The sequence below is a fragment of the Symphodus melops genome (assembly GCF_947650265.1).
Source record: "Symphodus melops genome assembly, chromosome: 12".
Classification (NCBI taxonomy): Eukaryota; Metazoa; Chordata; class Actinopteri; order Labriformes; family Labridae; genus Symphodus; species Symphodus melops.
This window is the reverse complement of record NC_136702.1, coordinates 2147506-2168081: the sequence shown is the minus strand read 5'-3', so window position 1 is coordinate 2168081 and position 20576 is coordinate 2147506. Positions and strand designations below refer to the sequence as shown.

The window sequence follows — 20576 nt, the reverse complement described above, 5'->3', positions numbered from 1 at the left end:
ATCCAATCCGATCTGATTATTAGAAAGACACTTTAAAAAAAACAAAACTTGATTTTGGTCAAGTTACTACCTTACTAAATGCAACCCGAGTAACTTGAGCTGTAGGCTGGACATCGTAAGAATACAATCTTCTACATACCACACCAAAGTCCAGATTCTGTTCGATCCACTCCTGGCCGTCCTTGAACTCATCGTGCAGACCCATGATGTAGAGGGTGTCTAAGGCGTCCACGATGCTCGCTCCTAGTTGGGAATTTCCTGCACAGAGACAAATCATCACAACAAATAAGCAAATTGAATTGCTCCAGTCATGCACTCAACTCACTTGCTTCATTAAAAAAAAAAAAAAACAGCACCTCTGGGAATATTGTGGAGAAAACTAATCAGAAAACACAACAGGCTTAATTTGCGAAGGAGAGGTAAGACATTAGCTCAGAAAAAGGGGACATTACTTGAATTGATTGTAATAAACGATATTAGAAATTAGCCGAGTGTCCTTGAGACACTGAGGGGGAACATGCAGACGACAGAAGAAAATGTTCCCATTACTTTGTTCTTGTGAGAAGTGTAACAGAAACATTTAGGTCAGGGTTCACAGTCATTTTTGAGGCAAACTATCCCTGCGTGTAATCCTCTGGCCAGTGTCGGGCCGCTGTCACATGAAACCGTTCTTTCAGCTTCTTCTGCAGTGACATCGCAGGGTGGAGAAAGAAAGGCTCTGATGCCTCATCAGGTTTCACACAGCAGGAAATCAATCCTTCTCTCGGCCACACAGCCCATCCAACACGCTCACTGTCCCCCCTGTAGGCTGGCGTCAGGAGAAAATAACATATGAAGAGGAAATATGTCAAGTACAAATCGTGGCTTTGGAGGAAGTCGTAGTAAAAGAACGTTTATTTTCTAGTCTTCTGACTACTCAAAGCACTTCCACACCGCAGGTCACACCTCCACACTCACACACTGATGTCTGAAGTGTTTAATCCCATTGGTACACAGTCATACGTCGCCGGTGTGGCAGCAGGAGCAACTCAAGCTTTCTGTCCAAGGACACACACGTGGCCTCAGGAGCTGGGGATCGAACCCCTAACCTTCCAAATGAGAGACGACCAGCAACCAATCACAGCGATGGGATTGAGCCCTTCAAATCGACCTCTTACTGTCTTCGTCCCTCACGTTACACCGAAGTTTTGTTTTTCTGAACAATCTGAAATCAATATCTCCATCCTCACTCACCCCGGGGAGAAATATACACAGGAGTATCGAGCTTCCAATTAAAGAAGTCAAACTTTGTACTGTACTGACTGTTATCATATGAATGATACTCAACATAACGCATCAATGCACTATTGCATGATCGATGAGACTTTAAACACTGCAGAGTGCTTTCTCTAATCACGCACCACCAAAACCTTCTCGTCCTTCTCTGTCCAGATGTTTAACAGATGTAAGACGTATCGGCGGAGCCAGTGGGCGATTGGGATGGTGCTTCCACCACGCCGTAACGCGAGGTGAATTCAGAGATTAATACAACGCCATCGCAGAATCAATATGAACGTGCAAAGACTGACGGCTGAGTCTGAAACTGACACAACCGGGTCAGGTTTTTTTTTTTTGCTTGGTAGGAAATCAAGCTAATTAGCACCGAGGTAAAATATCAAAGATCTCACATCCTCATGAAAAGATAATTGGACTTATCAAGAATTCAACATACTTGAGAGTTGTGGTTTGGATATCAGTGCGGGACATTAACATTTAAAATGTGCCAGCTAGCAGCAGACACCGACAGATATATGTAGAAATTCATCATCTTCTCAATAGTTCATCATCATATCTTTGGCCTGAAATCTAGCAGAGTCCATGGATAGGTCCATTACATATAATACAGAATATTGACTGCTGTCTCATTATCAACTATAAACAGACACATAAACCCCCACAAATAAAGTCATTGATGGAACCGTCATGCAGCAGAGACATCAAATGTTTCTTACTGCCTCTAAAGTTGAAACTCATGCAGAGTTGTTGGTTTACTAACCGCTGTAATGTCACTCTTCATACCGCTTATCGTTGAAATATAACCAGAGCTGAAGTCAGCTCCTCTCTAACTCCAGCTTTGGGGCCGTTATCAGCTCATAATGCAAAGCCAGCAGTGCTGTGCTTTTTGGTGTCGAGTCCCCGGTGGGCAGGAGATTTCATAAACAGGAAACAGTGTGCATTTAACAGATCACTTCTTGTCCTTTAGCCTGTGCGGTTTATTAAATCCACATTGTTTGTTCTGTCCTTTAGCTGTGGATAGTGTGAATCACTTCATGAAGCTGCGGTGAAGAAGTCACTCTGTGGGCTTTTCTTCTGTCCTCGGTCATTCAGGACTGCAGGGGGGTTTTTCCTGTCCACATCAGGGTCACTGCTGCCCATCGTGAGCATGACTAACTAAGAGCTGTGCTGGAACGAGATCAGTCATTTGGGAGAATACCTAGCAATGCTGCAATTTTCAAACTGGTCGTCGAGCAGCACCAACAGACAGTCAGCGTCCAATAACATGCTCATGTTATCATTAGACAAATGTGCACACCTTATAAATGTGAAATAAGCTGATTCACATGGAACAGACAAAAACGTCTTCAACCTTTCTTTACTGGGATGAAATAAGGGACAGAACATGATCTTATTGAAAATGGTTTAACCCAAGAAATATTTAGACAGGAGTCACACACTGATGGTAGAGTGAAGCTAATCCCACTTACACACATTCACACACTGCAGACAAAGCAGCAGGAGCAACATGGGGTTAAGTGTCTCACCCAAGGACACACCGGACATGGAGCTGCAGGAGCTAGGGATCGAACCCCCTTTTTTTCCCCACATATATAATCGTTTTTATTATGTCAGCCATCGTGCGATGCCGTGGTGTCTTTGTTCCAGTGTCCTCTTAGACCCTGCAGAGTGAGCTAACTGAATGAGCTGCCCGCTGACCTGATGGGATCTGTTTGTGGTGGGAGTTTTCCGAGGGATTTCTTTAAGTCTCAGTTTTGTCATGATTGTAGTTATTTTCGATGTATCAGTAAAATATGGAGCCAACTCTACTACGCTGAGCCACAGCCGCCTTAAAGAAAGGAAAATAACTACACTCTGACCACTGAATCGCCTCGACAAAAAGCAAATCTCTTCAGAAATATGTGATACGATGCAGCGAGGTGTCGAAGAGCTCATCAGATATCTGAAGATGCTGTAATGCAACCTGCTTCTTCCGTCTTCAAAGGAAGTGGCACTGCTCTTAAAGCCTTCCTCTCTGAACAGCTACACTGAGCACTGTTGGAATTCCTCCCCGCTGTCCCTTCTTATCTGAGCGTGCGTTCAAAAGGAGAGCGCCGCAGCGTTATTATCCTTATAGACAAGAAGCTCTAAATCACTCTAAAAATACACTGCACTCGGGCCGAGAGGCTGATAGCGAGACGCCCTGGCCGCCTGCCCGATCTTGACAGATTGGCCTGACTGTTGGTGGAGAGGACCCCCCCCTCCCCCTCCCTTCTGTCACTTTCATCACCTACAGGTCCGCTGTAGGCCTTCAGAGCGATGCCACGCCACTGAGGCCGAGATAAAGAAGGCTCATTTGACGTCAAGGTTTTTGTGTGATGATTCCTTTGTGTTCACAGAACTGATAACCCCGCAGTGAGTTATAACTCTCCGTGCCATGAATACAACGCGAGTGTGACAATGGTGTTGTGTAATTAGCACATCTATTTTTCAGCGTGTCCGACAGCTAGCATTCCTGTTTGTGTGCTCAAGGATGTGCCTGTTCTTCTGCTGTTCTACTTCAGACCAGTCAGGTTCTCCACACAACATTTCAGCATTTAAATTATACCTCATCAACTTGTGAGTAATTTTCCTTCAGTGTTGATGAGGTACAACGACCTGTGGTTGCTGGGAGAATATGTGGAAGATGTCCAGGTAATGCGTCTGTGCAGGACGACAGTGATGTGTCAGAACTTGACTGACACTTCACTGACCAGCATCCCTTTCAGACACTGTTACTGAATGTGCACAAATCAGGCAGGTTACACATCTGACCTTCTTTAAAACCAGAGCCTGCAAACGTTTGGGCTGCTTCTTGTTTGGTATAATAGAAACATCAGGCATATAAGTGCATTAATAAATCTGTTATACATTAATGAGGAAGAAAGTGAATCAAATCATTTGGAAAATAAGAAAAAAAAGGAAACCTTAGTGTAGACAGAGCAGAACTGGAGGAAAAACAAAGACGACAGGGAATAAAGTACCAAGGTGATTTCTTCCGCCTCTGAAGAGGACTGTGGCCTCAGGGACGAAGAAGGCATTTCAATTTAATCAATTAATGTTTGTGGTTCAACCTACTTTTAATATTCTCTTTTCTTTTCCTCTGGCACCTGTTCACCTCGTTTATCCCTCCCATCGCCCATTTCAGCTAAAAAAAAAAACTTCAAAGCTGAAACGAGGAGTTCAACATGCAGCTTCCTTCTTTTTTTCTCCGTCCGTTACTTTGGGAATGTTTTCCCAAACCTAGAAAAAGTTCTGCCTTCTTTCATGTTTCCATGTGACCTTGTGATCGCTCTCATGCAGTCTCATACACTACTCCATCTTTCTGCTCCATCACACCCTCCATCTTTTCCTCCTCCAGCAGCCTAACCATCTGTTTCTTCTCATTCATCACTGTCGCACTGTGTTTTCTTTTTCTTCATCTTTACATCTTTCAACGCCACATTCAAACGCTGATGCACGACCACGCCGTCTCCCCTTCACTTGGTGCATTTCTGTCACAAAATGAGTTTTGCTGAGCGTTTCTTGCCCCCGCTGAATCACCTCCCCCTCTTTTCTTTTCTGAATCAGTTCTACCTTTTACTTTTCCTAATTCTAGTCCACACTACACGGTCTGTTTGCAGCAGCCTCCCTTCATCCTTTCATACAACGCCAAGTGCATCAAATGATCTGGCACCTGAAAGAGGGTTTAAGGGTTGCCAGGTGCAGCTTATCTGAGACAAATTAGTCAGAATGAGGTTTAAATTTAGGGAATTATCAACACGGCTTCTGACACACTGAGGTGAAAAGTATAACAGCCTTCCCTCATTTGGACTCTGGTCTTAACATAGCTGCACGTCTGCACCATGCACGCTGAGCTCTATCACCTGCACATCTTTTCTTCATCTTTCACACTGGTACCTCCTCCTCTTCTTCTATACTTCACCGTCTCATTCAGACTGTCGGCCTCCCTGTCTCAGTTTCACACGATGACAGAGTTTCAGAGCCGTACGCTTTGAATCCACACGAGGCAGAGAAACGTGACGTCTCCTCTCTCTCTTTCCCCGAGTCAACTGTCAGCTCCGGGAAGGATAGTAGATGATGGAGATATCAGCTGTGTGTGTTCACGTCTGTCAAAAGGGAACCTTCAACGCCCGAGTGCTTTTCCATCCAACATGTTTTTAAACAAAATGGCCTCTGTTGATTGGATGAACAATCGTTGGCGATTAAGAATGCTGAATTTTGTACCGTCAAATTTAAAAACCAAAAAAAATTGCCAATATTCTATACATGACTTTTTTTTTTTGCCATGGCAACCAGGTATGATCATCACTTGATGACTGCAGCGTTTCAAAGACTACACTCCTCATCTGGCGGAGTGTTTACGGTTGAGCTGCTGCTGTCCTCGACACAACCCTTCACAGCTTTGTGCCTCTTCTTTCTGCAGACATTCTCTGAACTGTAAGCTCATGAGACCCTGCAGAGAGAGGCTTGTTTTATTACTGTGTTTCCCACACATGGACCATACCTGGGCGGGACGACCTTTATAACATTTATTCATAAAAGTTTGTGTGTCTGTGTGCACGCGTGGATAAATCCAGCAGATTAAAGTTGTTTGTTGTAAAAACTCAATTCATTTAGAGGGGAAGACATTTGATATGAATACAAACAAAGATATACCCGAAGATAAGAGCAAGAAAGAACAAAGTGTGTTCAACCTCTTCACCTGCACTCAGTGAATTCTCTAGAAAATGGAAGATGTCCGTGTTAGTTCTTTGCGTTTCGCCCCGGCTCTTGTTAGTTCTTGACGGATTAAAAAGCACTTAACTCGTGTCGCTGTCTGCTACACAGTTTTGTAAAGATGGCGCAGCAGGCGCCAGCTTAGTCTCCTCCTCCTCCTCCTCCGCTGCTGCTCCAGGTCCACCGTGGCCTTTCAGCCCATTTTGTAATGAGCCCAGCGGCGATAAACAAAACAAACCCGGGGCCAATTCAGCCCAGTCTGGCCGGCAGTGAACAACTGGTTACCAACTTCTTTGGCAGCCGGCTGAAACATCTGCTGTGTTCTGTTTTCTGCCTCAGAGGGTCTCTGGTCAGACCGGGCCTTCTGCGCTACACGAGCTCCTCCACTAAACCCGAGCTCGAGTGGCCGCCTCCTGATCTGCTGCCAATGGTCCGTCTGCATCCATTTTTACACTGATTAAGGTCGTTTCACGTCAGTCTCTGCTCTGAACATCTTCAGTTTCTTCGCTTGTGTTAAAGCTCTGTGCAAAGAATATACTTTATGTATAATGGAGGGTTAAAGCATGAAAGGCATACTGTACTGAGCTCTGAACTTGAATGCCACACTCAGTAGACCTACATTATATACAATATGTCCGACATAATGCCAGTGCTTCAGGCCAAGCAAGGATTAGAATGAACCACACAGCACAACTCCACAGGCAGTATGAGCTGTAGAAATCCCTCTAGTACCCATACACCATTTCAACAGTGATGGATACAGTGCATCTACTCAGGTAATACAGCCATTCTGTGCTGAACTCACAGTTACAATGTTCTGGGATATTTAGTGATTTGTGGAATGGCCTGGCTCAAACAGAGGCTCTCTAGAGGTCATCATTGCACTTTGTGCTCAATATTCCTGAGGAGACCCGCTGCACTCTTGGCTGAGTTAGAAAAGAATATCCAAGAAATGTGATCCTGAAAAGATGACAACCCGAGAACTGTGAACGTCAACCAACCTGACAACAAGCTAGAAATCAGCAGCTGTTGTTGCTTTAAAGGATTAAATGTGATCTGTGGACCTTGTTGTGTCAATCTTATGAAACATTGGACATTTACCGACAGGTCTCAACATTAACAGTAATGTTGTTTCCATTAAAAACGTGCCGTCGATCAATTCACAACAGAAAAACAGTCCAGACCCCGATCCGACCCTGTGCCCCCCCCCCCCCCCCCCCCCCCCCCTCGCCAAAACCACCTGAGCCCTGCAGCTCTTTGCCCTCCCCACCACACAAACCAGACGCATCAATCAGGACGCAGTGAAGATGTCTGTTGGAATGAGGGCATGTAACGGTGTTTAACATGTCATGAAAGTAAAGTCAGTAGGATTCATTTGCATAAAACACAAGACAGCTGTAATATGACACCTTCACCTTAATCTTCCTCGGTGCTAACTCTAAAACTGAAGTTCACTGCATGTGGGTTTGTTTTTAACGAGGTACAGTAGCACAAAAACTACAAGTCATTAACTGCTTCATGGTAAAGCAGAAAAGAAATCAACAGTATTTTTAGGATAAAAAGAGAAGCATAAAGGGTCATGGAAATGATCCAGCTGCTCAGCTGTAACAGAGAAAACGTGGGCTTTGAGCTGCTAACTGGGGAAGTAATTGCCTTCTTGTTTCCTTCTGTACGCGCTGTTACTGCAGTCTAGACTTTGAAATGTCCAATTTGCATTCTCTTACATGTTCTGGGTCTGCTCGGACTGAAATATCTAGAACAAGATGTTGAAGTAGGTGTAAGCAGAACTTGATCAAAGACGTGTGGGAGAGCGCTGAACGTTGGTGAAGAAGTCAAAGAGGCTACGATTGAGGGAGGTCTGATGAACTTATATCGATCAACACAGCTTACCAAATGTTACAATCGTATAGATGTGTATTAAAACTCCTCGAGTGTCCCTCCTCTACATGCTGATTCTACTCCATCATTTCTATCTTCTCGTCCCTTCTCTTGTCACAGTGTGCTTTTTTCCTTTCTCTGATAACTGACTGATTTCTGTGTTCAGGCTTGAATCTTCTCAAACCTCCGTTGTGGATGTTTGTTTTAGCGTTGACGGCCCTCACAGAGTGGTTTGGACCTTCAATCACAAAGGAAAAGTTTCTTTTGTTCTCTTTTCTTCTCACACTGACAAAGAATGTATTTAAACCATCCACTCAAAGTTCAAAAATAAAAAGGTACTTAAAGATATGTGGCATATGACAAATGACAGAATTAGTCGGTAACTGGTTAATTATACCAGCATTAAAGAAATCGTGAAGAGGGGCATTATGGGTAATAATTCCAAACAGTGGCAGAGTTTCTACTTTTTACTCCAGCCTTTGTTATCTGCTCCCCTGGCTGTGGCTCTGAAGGTAGGAGGTAGTGTGTTTTTGCATGAAACAGACTCTTTTCTCTTCTCCGTCTGCGGGGCTTATGCACATTCCTGCTGGACTCAGCAGCAGGCAAATCCTCCTGTTTCCTGCTGTCCAATTTGGCATGGGCAGCCCTGCTGAAAGTTTAATCTGAAAGGAAAGAAGGGGATGGGGGGGCGCAAAGTCGAGGAGTTCTGAGGGAAATTTGACGTCTTGTTGTTATCGGAATTCTATTCTCTGCAGTTTCTTTTCTTTAGTAGAAAATGTGCCAAACAAAGTTTGTCTGCAAAGTTCAGAATAGTGCCGAATGCAGATTTCATTTCTGTCCATATTATGCACTTATGGAGGGGGGGGGGTAACATTAAATAAATGCATGTGACACAGATGTTTGCAAATCAATGAGCCACCATGTTTCATGATCCTGATCTCAATATCAAAGAAAAGAATCCTGACTATATCTGCCATTAGCTGCTGAACTGTTAGTTATCTCAGTTTGCTGCTGAAGAGCAAAACATCTGATCTATGTAGACGGTTCAATTCAATATACACTGGGAGATCTACTTTATTAACTTTCATTCAATTGTTGGGCTCGTTTGAACAACAGAAGGAGGACAAGGTTTGCCAGGAGGTGAATCTAATAGCAGCATTAGTGAACAACCACAGCCACCTGATTGACTGTATTTCTGTTTGTCTTCCTCCCTTTACCAAGGCCTGATCGCTCCTCTCTCCTCCTCTCAGCAGCTTCTGGCCCTGAGGCTGTCGTTTCAGAGTGATCATCAGTGAAACCTCTTAAACCCCCTCTCCCCCGTCTCCTGCCGCCGTGGTCACGAAGACATCCGAGCCTACACGGCGGAAAGAATAACTTGATCCCTGGTCTGTTTCAGCTTAGCACTATTAGCTGCTGATGCAGAATGCTTCGTTTTGTATCGCTCATAAATACGAGAGGTTAAACTCAGGTTTGCCAACAGTTTAAAATAAAAAAACAATAGTATAACAGGGTATTTTAATCAAGGGGCCTCTGGGAGATTTGTGACTATGAGCCTACTGCATAAATATTTAAGAGATTAAGAAACATTCCTGAGCTGGTGTTAAACCTAGCAAAGAAAGAAAATGAGTCACTTGAACCTTGTTGGACGATTCGGTGGCGGAAAACAAAGGCCGATCAGTTTGTCTTGTAAAATATCCAGAGGTGTTCACATATCCAAGACAACTGGAACTACCCGTAAGAGTCGCATCCGACACGAGCCGTGCACTTTCCACCGATTCACTTCAATAAAACAGAAAACGACATGTTCAATGATTCCTGAGACATCTAGAAGGAGGATTCTACTGTGTCCGATCTCACCTATTAACATTAGTAAATAAAGCCTTCCTGTTAGTTGCATCCAGCTGACAGTTTGTTGCATCCATAAAGGTTAAGATAATCACTGAGGAAGTGCTTTAGGTTTAACGTCTGCAGGTCTTTCCCTGCCATCAATCCGTCCCGACGGGGAGCGAGCAGAGCGAGCTGCTTATTTCATAACCCACTAGTACACTTGAGCTGGAGACAATTGGCACATCTTAGCTTTTCATTGCACTGCAGGTTTGCGGCTCATCCTTTTAAAATCAACCCCCTCTGTTTCTGTACTTTCTTCAACACAAACATCGACTCCTTCCACACAAGTCATCCTCACTCAGCCTCGTCCGTTTTGTGTATTCACTTTCCTCCAGATGAGTGAGCAAATACTTAGACCTGATGAATACTTTAACAGGCACTTAGCAGAGCCTCAATGGGACGGGGGTCACAAACCAAACACGCACAAACAGAAAAAATAACCCACTTAGGACACAGATATCAAAGAGATGTGACTTGGTATGAATGTATTGATGGAATGTTAATAGAAATAACAAAGGTGTGAATAAATGTGGTTTATCTCCAGTGAACAGAAGACAACATTTTTCTAAAATACCATCCTTGCAAAAGCCCACCAGCCTAGGCTATGCATTAGGTGTTGAGACTGTATTGATTTCAATCCAGCACCTTTCCACTGAGGTTCAGTATGTGTGCACTGACTGCCTCAAGATGCATTAGGTTGCACTGTGAGGTCTCATATTTATGACACTAGGTTTGGACCTTGAATTTTGGATTGCCAGCGTCGCATAGCAACACACAAATACATTATTTCTGCTTCATCGGTAGTCACCGATGGATGCATTGCCATGGCGCTGCTATGCAGTCCTATTCCAGGACGCAATGCCTGGGAGAGAATCCTGTGCAGACATGACCTACATGTGAGAGAGGAAGTGTAGCTGTGAGCATGGCGGACTTCATGGTTATCGCAGCATCCACCTGAACCCTGCAGAGATGGAATGGAAGACTGAACTAAAAAAACCCATTAGTTCAGCAGAAGACATCTGTCCTCTGTGTGGTTATTAGAAAAGCTAGAAATCAAAGCTGTATCTGATCTGCTTCTGTGGGTTTATTCTGGGAAGAGCATGACGCTTGGCATGTGCAAAAAGTTTTTAAGGTAGTTTAACAAGTTTGAACTTACATGCGTGTGTCACTTGATCCTCAGAACAAGCTGAGAGAGATCGTCCGTATGGACACAAAGAAATCTAATCAAGGATGAAGCAATACTCCAGTGTCGGGCTGACAGAGTGGCCAGGTGTCCACGTTTCATCCCGGGTTTGCATCATCATCATCATCACCATCTCCTCCCACCCAACAGAGCTGGAGCCTGAGGCGGCGTGTGATATCACTCACTGTGACAGTGTCAGACGAGCTGTGGGAGAGAGCCATGTGGCTGACGACTGAGTGATTCTCCACTCGCAATTTCAGATGAAAATCATCAGGCATCAGGCGAGCGTTCGAGGGAAGCCAATAAAGCAGAAACAGTCACCAGGTCGACTCAGCGGTGGATTCCCTCGCGTGTCGACAAGATTAAATCCACTGAAATGACTCCGGTAAGGTCAAACCACGAATCAAATCTGCAGAGAGATGCAACTCGGAAAACAGACGACACGCCAGATGCTCTGTTGTTGGCGGAAAAATATTACTTTCTCAGAACATCACGTCTTTCTACAACCACAGGCTTATTTTCTACTGAGGAGAAAATCTTAGTTTCTGTTTCCACGACTGAAGCGTCGATCTTTTGATTCAAACTATTTTGACTTGTGAAGGTTGTAATTGCAGTATGTTATTTAGTGTTGGAGGAATGTCACACATTCTACTTAACTAAAGCCAACATGGACTCAAAGTGACTCTTGACCCCATTTTGAAATTACAATGTGAAGTCCTTCAGAGAGTGTTTAACAATGATTAAAATAGAGATCCTCTTTTAATGACTCTGAGGCTTTTTAAAATAAGACACTCATAATGTGAATAAAAAAATAAAACATTATATCCTTGAAGTAGGCAGAGCCTTGAATTTCTAACCTCCAACCACAAATGAAGAGAGCTGGAGAAAGACTGGAGGAGAGATAACACTCACACTGAAGTCCGGATCAATGTAAAGTGACCAGAGTCTCCTGAGAGTGTTTTCAAGTCAGAAAAAAAATAAATAAGAAGAGTGTTTAAAGATTGCAGCGCATTGACCAGCTCAGCTGCTGGTGAAGAGTGGATGCTGATTGGCCGACGGCCTCAACGCAGATCAAACACTGTCAGGATGAATCAATGGAGGCTGATGTTCCTCTAACACTTACTCATGGGTATTATTACTGAGTGTGTGTGTGTGTGTGTGTGTGTGTATACACGTCGGCAGCCTCACTCTAAACGTTGAAGGTGTATATTTCTAAAGAAGTGTTTTGGCTGTGTGTGCCGACATGCTGTTCCTCCTCTGATTAAAGGGCCGGAGGTTTTCCTGAGTGCTTCAGTGACTGTGTGTGTGTGTGTGTGTGTGTGTGTGTGTGTGTGTGTGTGTGTGTGTGTTTGTGTTAGTGAGCAAGTGTGTGACTTAAAGGTAGTTTGCTGGCTTTTTGTACCATAGCTTTAACTGTACTTTTTTCTTATCCCAGCTTAAACTGTGTTTCCGTTACAGGGCCGTGTTTTATCCTTGCTTGAACTGCTTACTCTCCAGACAAAGGTCGTGTTTGTATCTGTGCTGGAAAATCAGCTCCACTCAGAGGAGAAGAAAACAGGAAAAAAAAAAAAAAAAAAAACACGCTCGGGCTGTGAACTCGAGGTTATCTGAGCCCGGTGCTTGTTCCAGTTCTGCCCTCTCTTCTTCTCTGGGCAGATTAAAGCTGCGCTGGAAGGCGTGGAGCACATGCCTTTACTCGTTGTCTCTGAAACAACATGCAGAACACAAACGTGCAAACATGGTCTGCATAGAGAAATCACCTTTCAGAAGTCAACTTAAAATGAGTTTAACGCGGGCAGCTCATCTTTACAGTGAGAAGTCATTGATGATATCTTTGGGCCCGACCGGCCGGTGAGGATATATCAGCCGATATCTTCCTTAGATTTATGTTCAATCTGTAGAGATAGATACACATTTATCCCTGCTAGTGCAATACAATGAAACTCAAATTAAATTCTATCTAAATAAAACTATCGAATAATTTCAGCACACATCTGTGATAACATGAGTCGATACTGATAGTCAGTGATATGCTGATATCATCGGCTGGATGCATGACTGCCTCGCACACAGGAGATTTAACAGCAGGCACGAGAGCTCAGTCCCACGCTCGTGTTACACTTCTGCTCCCCCCCCCAAAACTATGAAGCTGCTGCCAGATCAATAGAGAATTTAAAAAGATGGTAACATGTGAGGCACCCTGACGTTATGAGATCTGGGCAGATCATTTTGTGTGACAGTAACAATGACCTCAAACATGTAGACCTCCTTAAAGGACACAGTCATTTCACTGATTATAAATTCACCATTCACAGGACGGTAAATTGACGGACGCTGATTCCAGCCCATCAGCCACACTCTGAGCGTGTGTGTGTGTGTGTGTGTGTGTGTGTGTGTGTGTGTGTTTCCCTAAGGTATAAGCTGCCCATGCTCCTAATTGTTACAAGAACACAGGAGACGGAAACTGCTGCATCTCCAATATATTCCTTCTATTCTCTCTTTCCAAAACACACAGCCGTGTAAACACACACACACACACCTACACACAGAGCCACGCACACACATAATCAATGCCTCCAAACTCTGTAAGAGGGCAGCATGAGTCTCATCAATTTGAGAAGTGTGTAGTGTGCAGACGGTGGGGTGTGTTGATTTTAGCCAGGCTGTCGTATTACTGACCATCCTGTGACTTATAACCTGAAGACACCCCGACTCCAGCATTACAAGGAGGCAGGACACACACACACACACACACACACACACACACACACACACACACACACACACACACACACACACACACACACACACACACACACACACACACACACACACACACACACACACACACACACACACACACACACACACACACACACACACACACACACACACACACACACACACACACACACACACACACACACACACACACACACACACACACACACACACACACACACACACACACACACACACACACACACACACACACACACACACACACACAGCATGTATACTCCATTTAGCAGCAGCTCATAAAATAACACCGAGACCGCCGGCCAATTTGCCAGACGGAGCGTTCCAATTTGACACAAAAGGCCTCATAAGCATGCATCCTCACACCGTGCACACACACACAACACACTCATCCAGGAACCTAAAGGCACAAACACACAAAAACAGGCAACACAATAGCCAAACTGGCAACTCATAAAGACTCCGATAAACAAGCACAAAGCAACATTTTCACACGCTTCAATTCATACTCGGCAAACACCGACATGGGATTTCAGGCATCACTATCACCAATTATTATTATTCAAGCGATATTGTTCATTAAAAATGTCAAATTGATGTGCATAATAATGACATGTTTTAATATACAAGCTGAAACAGTTCTCTCTATAATGAGCAGAGGCAGAGATGAGCAGCCTCCGCATACGATGGGAATCATCACTCACAGTCATTCTATCCAGCTATTACTCACCAGGAGAAAGTGTTCATTAACATTATCTCTACAGAGCGGGGACTATAGGCAGTAGATCTCTGAATATTTGGACACCTTCTTTCTCCACTGTGACCACAGAGGAGGCATGCCCTCGCCTGACGAGACCAGCAGAGGAGTGGGAAAACATGCTAGCGTTCCTGAGCTGGTGAGTGGGATTAATGACGGTCCAGTTTATACATACAGGCACCCAAAGGGATCACAGGAGGCTTGCAAAGCCAATTTAGCAGATGTCACATCAAGCATTATTTCCTCCTGTCTTCTCCTCCCTGAGCTCGCTGGCACTCGCTGTTGAAAACTTTTGTGTGGATTGGTTGAACAGCCTGAGAACCTTCCAAGGACTTTGCATTTCAGCACCTTGGTGCACAAGCTCATAGATGTGTAAACAACTTTTTAATGCATTCATCCAAACACAGCTCCGTCGCGCTACAAGAGATCAGAGACTCTTCTGGAAAGCGCAAATTCCAAGGGATTTTATTGACTTATGGCTCAGCTCAAACAACAGGAGCTCAAAAATCCTTACAGGTTTTTGAAATCAGGTAGCATCACGCGCTCGAGGAATAAATCCCTCGATATTCTTCTCTCTCTTCAAAATAAGGGCGTCTCGTACACTGAAGGATGTTGAGAAGGTAGTGAGAGGCAGAGGGAGCAAGGTACTGACTCAGCTGATCCGGGATGATGTGATAATCCCACAGAGGAGAGAATAGAGACTGACAACCTGCTGTAGTGATGCTCTGCAGTCAAACCAAACTGTGCTTTTCTATTCTTGATACAAATATGTTTGAGGAGACCAATCAACATGGTCAGCCCTATTTCACAACGAGAAACACAATACCATCTAAAGTTAGCTTCGGGGTGTCTAACAGTGTCTACCATTGCCCCGTCTTCTTGTAATCTGGATTCTGTCTTTGGCTCTTGAGGTCTTCTCAGAAAGTAGGGACGTGTTGCGGCAATTTCTGAGGACGTGAACAACCAGCGCTCCAAAACACTGCAGAGGCTGGTGTCATGCATGTGACTTATATGTAGTTAAAAGCAAGTAAAATCAGTGTTTTACTTTGGATGCACAAACATACAGGTGTGTTTTTCCTCATTACAAAAATCCTTTCAAAGTTTACACTTGAGCTGGATCTAAATTAGATTTTCAATTTCTCTAAATGAGGCGAGAGCCAACAGCTAGCTAAAAGTTAATATTACTGTTCATATAGCTGGTATAGAACGAAGTAGCAAGTACACTGTTTTGAAGACTAAATGATTTTGAGCTCAACTGGCGACTCATCTCAAAGTTAGTAACACCTGTACTGCTCTTGGATGACTTTAAAGAAGAAGAGGAAAAAAAAAAAGTGTGAAAATTCTGCCTCAGCAAAAACTACAATCCAAATTGTGTGAGCTGTGTTATGGTGGCAGCTGCAGAGGTGGATATATTTTTAAAAAAACAGCCTTCAAAGCACAGAAAACAGATGATGAGCGGGTCATTGGATTAACCTCCCGGTGGGAAAAGTAGCGCTGCCAATGGCAACGTTTCAACCGCTACAAACAGACTTTCACTTCTAAACGGCCCCTGATAGAGACCTCACAAACACTCCTGCTGCACAATACAACATTTACTACTGTTGCATGTACTGTGGAGTCATTAAGGGGGCCATATTAGTGTAATAAGAATATATCATGGTTTCTTTAATCATTTACACACAGAAGCAAAACATTATCATTGGGTGCCTCCAAACCAAAGCAGGCTTGAAGTTTGACTTGACAGCTCGTAGTTATAAAACAGATAAAAGCTTTTATTTTTCATATCATCTGTGATGTTGAGCTTGTGCACAAAAACACGTCTCTTAAAGTGATACACATCCTGCTGCAGGAAAGATCTCATGACCTTGTCCACAAGAGGCAAGACAGTGTGTGTGTGTGTGTGTGTGTGTCTGTGTGTGTGTGTGTGTGTGTGTCGCTCAGGGTGTGTGTACTCATGCATGCATCAATGTGTGATTTACAACTATGTGAGCGTCCTACCAATGGGCACAGACGGCCGAGGGAGAGAGGAGTGTGTGTGTGTGTGTGTTTGTGTGCGTGTGTCTGGCTTACCAAAGATGTTTGTGGAATGTCCTTTCTTGGCGAGGGGCTTCAGCTCGTTGTGACCCCAGCCGTACTGTCTGTAGCTGTCCCACGCATGCTTCATCATCTGAAGGATAATGACACCAAAACAGCTTGTTAGAACTTCTGAAAAAATAAAAAAAACCTCCACTGATTTGGCAACGCAAAGTGACATCAGCTGTGATGTCCTGTAAAAAAAGAGGAAGATTAGAACCATCTGCTGGCATGCATCTTTTCTGCACCGCTGTTGTTTGGGTTTATTTTAAGCTGTGGTACAAATCGCCATGAAGGTCACAAACACAAATGACTGGATTTTTAGGAGGTTGAAAGGACGAGTCAGTGGCCTCCTTTATCAGTTCATTAAGATGTTTCTTCAATTTGTTCTGAAGAGTTCCCAAGAAAAACCTACGACCAAATCACACACACACTAAGTACATATTCTACCAATAAAGAACTCGTGTTGCCCATCACAGGTAAAGTAACACTATGACACACTTTGAGTTATTTGGGGAGAAACAGAGGAGAGACATCTAACACACAGAGTCAGCTAAACCTAACCTTTACCACTGACCCAAATATCTGAGTCATGACTCTTGTCCCCTCTTGGACCATTTGTCCCCATTAAGTAGACCTTGGTCTGAAAGTGTCCCTGAAAGTAGGCTTAGTCACAAACACACACACACTGAATGACTGGTGGTTTTTCATGGCTGAAGGGAGGGCGTGACCCCAAACACTTTAATCCTGAAGATGATGAAAGTTCACTGTTTTGACCCCAGTGTGACCTGAAAGCACGAGCCTGTTGTGTACGCTGAACAGCAGGTCACACACACACACACACACACACACACACACACACACACACACACACACACACACACACACACACACACACACACACACACACACACACACACACACACACACACACACACACACACACACACACACACACACACACACACACACACACACACACACACACACACACACACACACACACACACACACACACACACACACACACACACACAGAGGAAAGTTTAACAAAGACAACATAAAAACGTTGGTTCGATTATGAAGACATTTCACACATGGGTGCTTTAAGATGCGTTTCAAAGCACCCTGTTTCCATTTCCCTTCAGTGCGTTATTACTTCTTGCATCAGTAGCGGTTTGTCTTAACAGATGGAACAAAATCTGATTTTATTCTCCATGTGACCTTTGAAGGAGGCTGCAAGAGATCCGGGCTCAAGGAAGGGGCGGGGCGAGGATTAAAAGAGCAAGAGATTGTGAGACGAGCCCTGACATGGAGGCTGATGCTGAGAAGAGGTGCTTCAGGGCAAACAGAGTCGATGACACGGCCAAGGAAGGGAAAGAGAAAAAAAAGTGCCAGCTTTCACTGAAGCACTGCTGCTGCTGCTTCTTTTTTTCTTCCTTTAACTTCAAACCTCTTCTCCTCCCCCACAGCCGACACTCGAGTGGCATCGACAGCCTCAGAAAAGAACATTTCCTGTCTCTGTGGTCGTGTCACTCACTGTCTGCTTCTGTGGACATCTGTTGGGTTTCTCTCCCCGCGTTCTCCGTCTACCTGGCACTTTGCCTATCGCTCTATCTGCCATCACTTCTGAACATGCCTGTCAGCTTGTCACATCATTTCTCTGATGACCTTCATCATGACAATAATGATGAGTACTTAGTTAGCACTAATGCCCTGCATGGCTGCTGCATGCTCGATTTCTCATTATGGTTAATTGTATTATTTTCAGGGATGCACTAAATGAGACATCTTAGAAAGACACCTGACGCTCGCACTCATTTACCAACATGCCTTATTGCACAGACAGTTTCCATCAGACATTTAATTACCAACAGCTATTTAACTTAGAGTTTATAGCCATGTTTAATAAGACGATGCAACAAGAACAGATATCAAATATATCCAACTAAATATATCGCTGAGTCATACTTTTTTTTGTTTTTTTTTAAAGAAAAGTTTGTTCTCAGCTCTGACAGGTTGCATCATACGGCGTTTTATTTTTTCTCATGAAAAATTGTGAGGTTTGGTGTTTAACCACCCCAGAGGGAACAATGAACCCTACAGAGACATTAAGTGCAAACATTACAACAACAACAAAAAAGGCTACATGTTTTTCTAATCATTATTTATTGTTAACTATTTTCTAAAAAGCTTTGTTAAGGATAGTAGATTGTGCATAAGTCTTGAATAATGTATGAAATATAATCAAGCAGCTTGGTGACAGTTACCCATCAGCCCCCTTGTTTTCCTGCTGGCCTCTTTATGCCACCATGAGCATCCAGATCCTCGTTCATCTCTCCCTCTCTCTCGGCTTGGAGCCGGCCGCTAGCCAAGCTAATAAAGACGAGGGCCAGCAGCTTCATTGTGTTCTTGGCCTCATGGCTTTCCATGACGCACTCCGTGCACACGCTCCAGCTTATAAATCAAATTAATACACACCGTGACATGGACACTTAAGTGTTGGCCGACTCCCTGCGATCTGTGTTGATTGGATGCTTCATCAAATTCTGATCGGCCCATACAGCAAGGACAAGCGCAACCGTGCAGGCTGCTTGACAATGTTGACAAAGTGCTTATTTAAAAAGGACCTTGGAATACTAATTGGACATTAAGCGACAAAATTCAGTGATCGATTCTGACAGCTACCTCACGCCAGCACGGCAACTTGGGCGCTACAAGGAAAGAAGGGAAAGTATGGGACGTTTATTGACCATATTAACAAGATTATCCAACAGAGAGCACTAAAATGTGACCCTGGATAAGTCGAATGAGGTGACATCAGTAAAGAAAACGAATCAAACGGCTCCATGCAGTGTCAGCAGCTCGTCCGGAGGATCACACCACAGCCATGCTCAAGCTAATTGACTGCTTCATGATTTTACAGCTCACTGTCTGCATGTTGTGAAATCCTGTTAAAAGTTGCATCATTATGTTCGGCACTTCGAGTCCAGGCCATAAATGTAAGTGCTGCCATTTCACTCGTAATGGGAACGTTGAGCCGTCAAGTCTTTGTGGACAGAAGTGGGATTCAACAAGTTTGACTTCTTCCCACTCCTTTGCGGACATGTAACTTATAATAGCTTATTATCCAAATGTATTTCTATTTTATTCCTGAATAAAACTTTTCACTGTTTGTAGTTATTATTTATTGTGTCCGTCTTTTTTTTCCTGTTTTTTAATGTTCACCTTTGTCTTACGTTACAAATTCAGAATAAATAAATCAATTAGGCCTCCTCTCAGTCAAAAGAATGAAGCCAGCATGCTTGACAGAAGGAGTCATTTCTCGTGGAGTACCTGGACCTGCTGAATACGCAGTACAAAAAGCACAGCTCGGATCCCTGTGTTTTCCCTTTAGTAGCTGCCAACCTGCTCCAGAACAGTTGTTTGGAAAATACTGAGGTAATCCATTGAGACTGTGTAACCATCCCTGCGTCGAGTTTTCAAGCTGTTCCTTGAACTAAACTGAATTCAAACCCCCCAAAATCCAATCAAAGTCAGTGCAGGAAGGCTATCTGCATAGAAAGCATGTCCATTAATTCATTTAAAAGGCTCCCATCGTGAATCCTTCATGTCCTCGTTCGAGCCAACTGCCTTCTCCGTGACACTCGGCTGTGATTGGCGGTGAGTCGTGGTGGTTAGTTCTCCTGTCAGTTAGTACCGACTGTGAATTATTACATCTGGGACAGCCGAGCGTGACAACAGGCAGCAGCTTGTGGTGTAGGATGAAGAGAGCCTGTTCAACCCTGACAACTCTCCAAAGTAACAGAGGCAGACAAACGCAGTCTGTTCCTTTTTTTATGATTCATATTCTTCTCTGTGGCAGCTGCTCGGTAAGGCTGAGAGTTACTGTAATCTTCTCCACAAATATACACTTTACAATGCACACTGTTATTCCTGTAAAGCTTATTATCAACAAGTTGCGTGTTTTTAGGTCAAAATCAGGAATCAGATGCTGCAACCTGGACTCATAAAAAAAAATCAAAT

General features: G+C 43.9%; 2 protein-coding genes across 3 annotated transcripts in view; one reads left to right on the top strand and one right to left on the bottom strand.

Annotated features, from left to right (window-relative positions):
• The window catches only part of gdap2 (ganglioside induced differentiation associated protein 2), a 205870-nt gene that overhangs the window by 104256 nt on the left and 81038 nt on the right, over positions 1-20576 (top strand). The gene's annotated exons all lie outside the window — the stretch shown is intronic.
• man1a2 (mannosidase, alpha, class 1A, member 2) overlaps positions 1-20576 on the bottom strand; it is a 98831-nt gene that overhangs the window by 41634 nt on the left and 36621 nt on the right. For both annotated transcript variants that reach the window (XM_079357586.1, XM_079357587.1), the window contains exons 4-5: positions 16548-16644; positions 140-258 (exon numbers count right to left, since the gene is read on the bottom strand). In XM_079357586.1, the coding sequence (XP_079213712.1) occupies positions 140-258; positions 16548-16644 (216 nt within the window). The remainder of the gene's footprint in view (positions 1-139; positions 259-16547; positions 16645-20576) is intronic.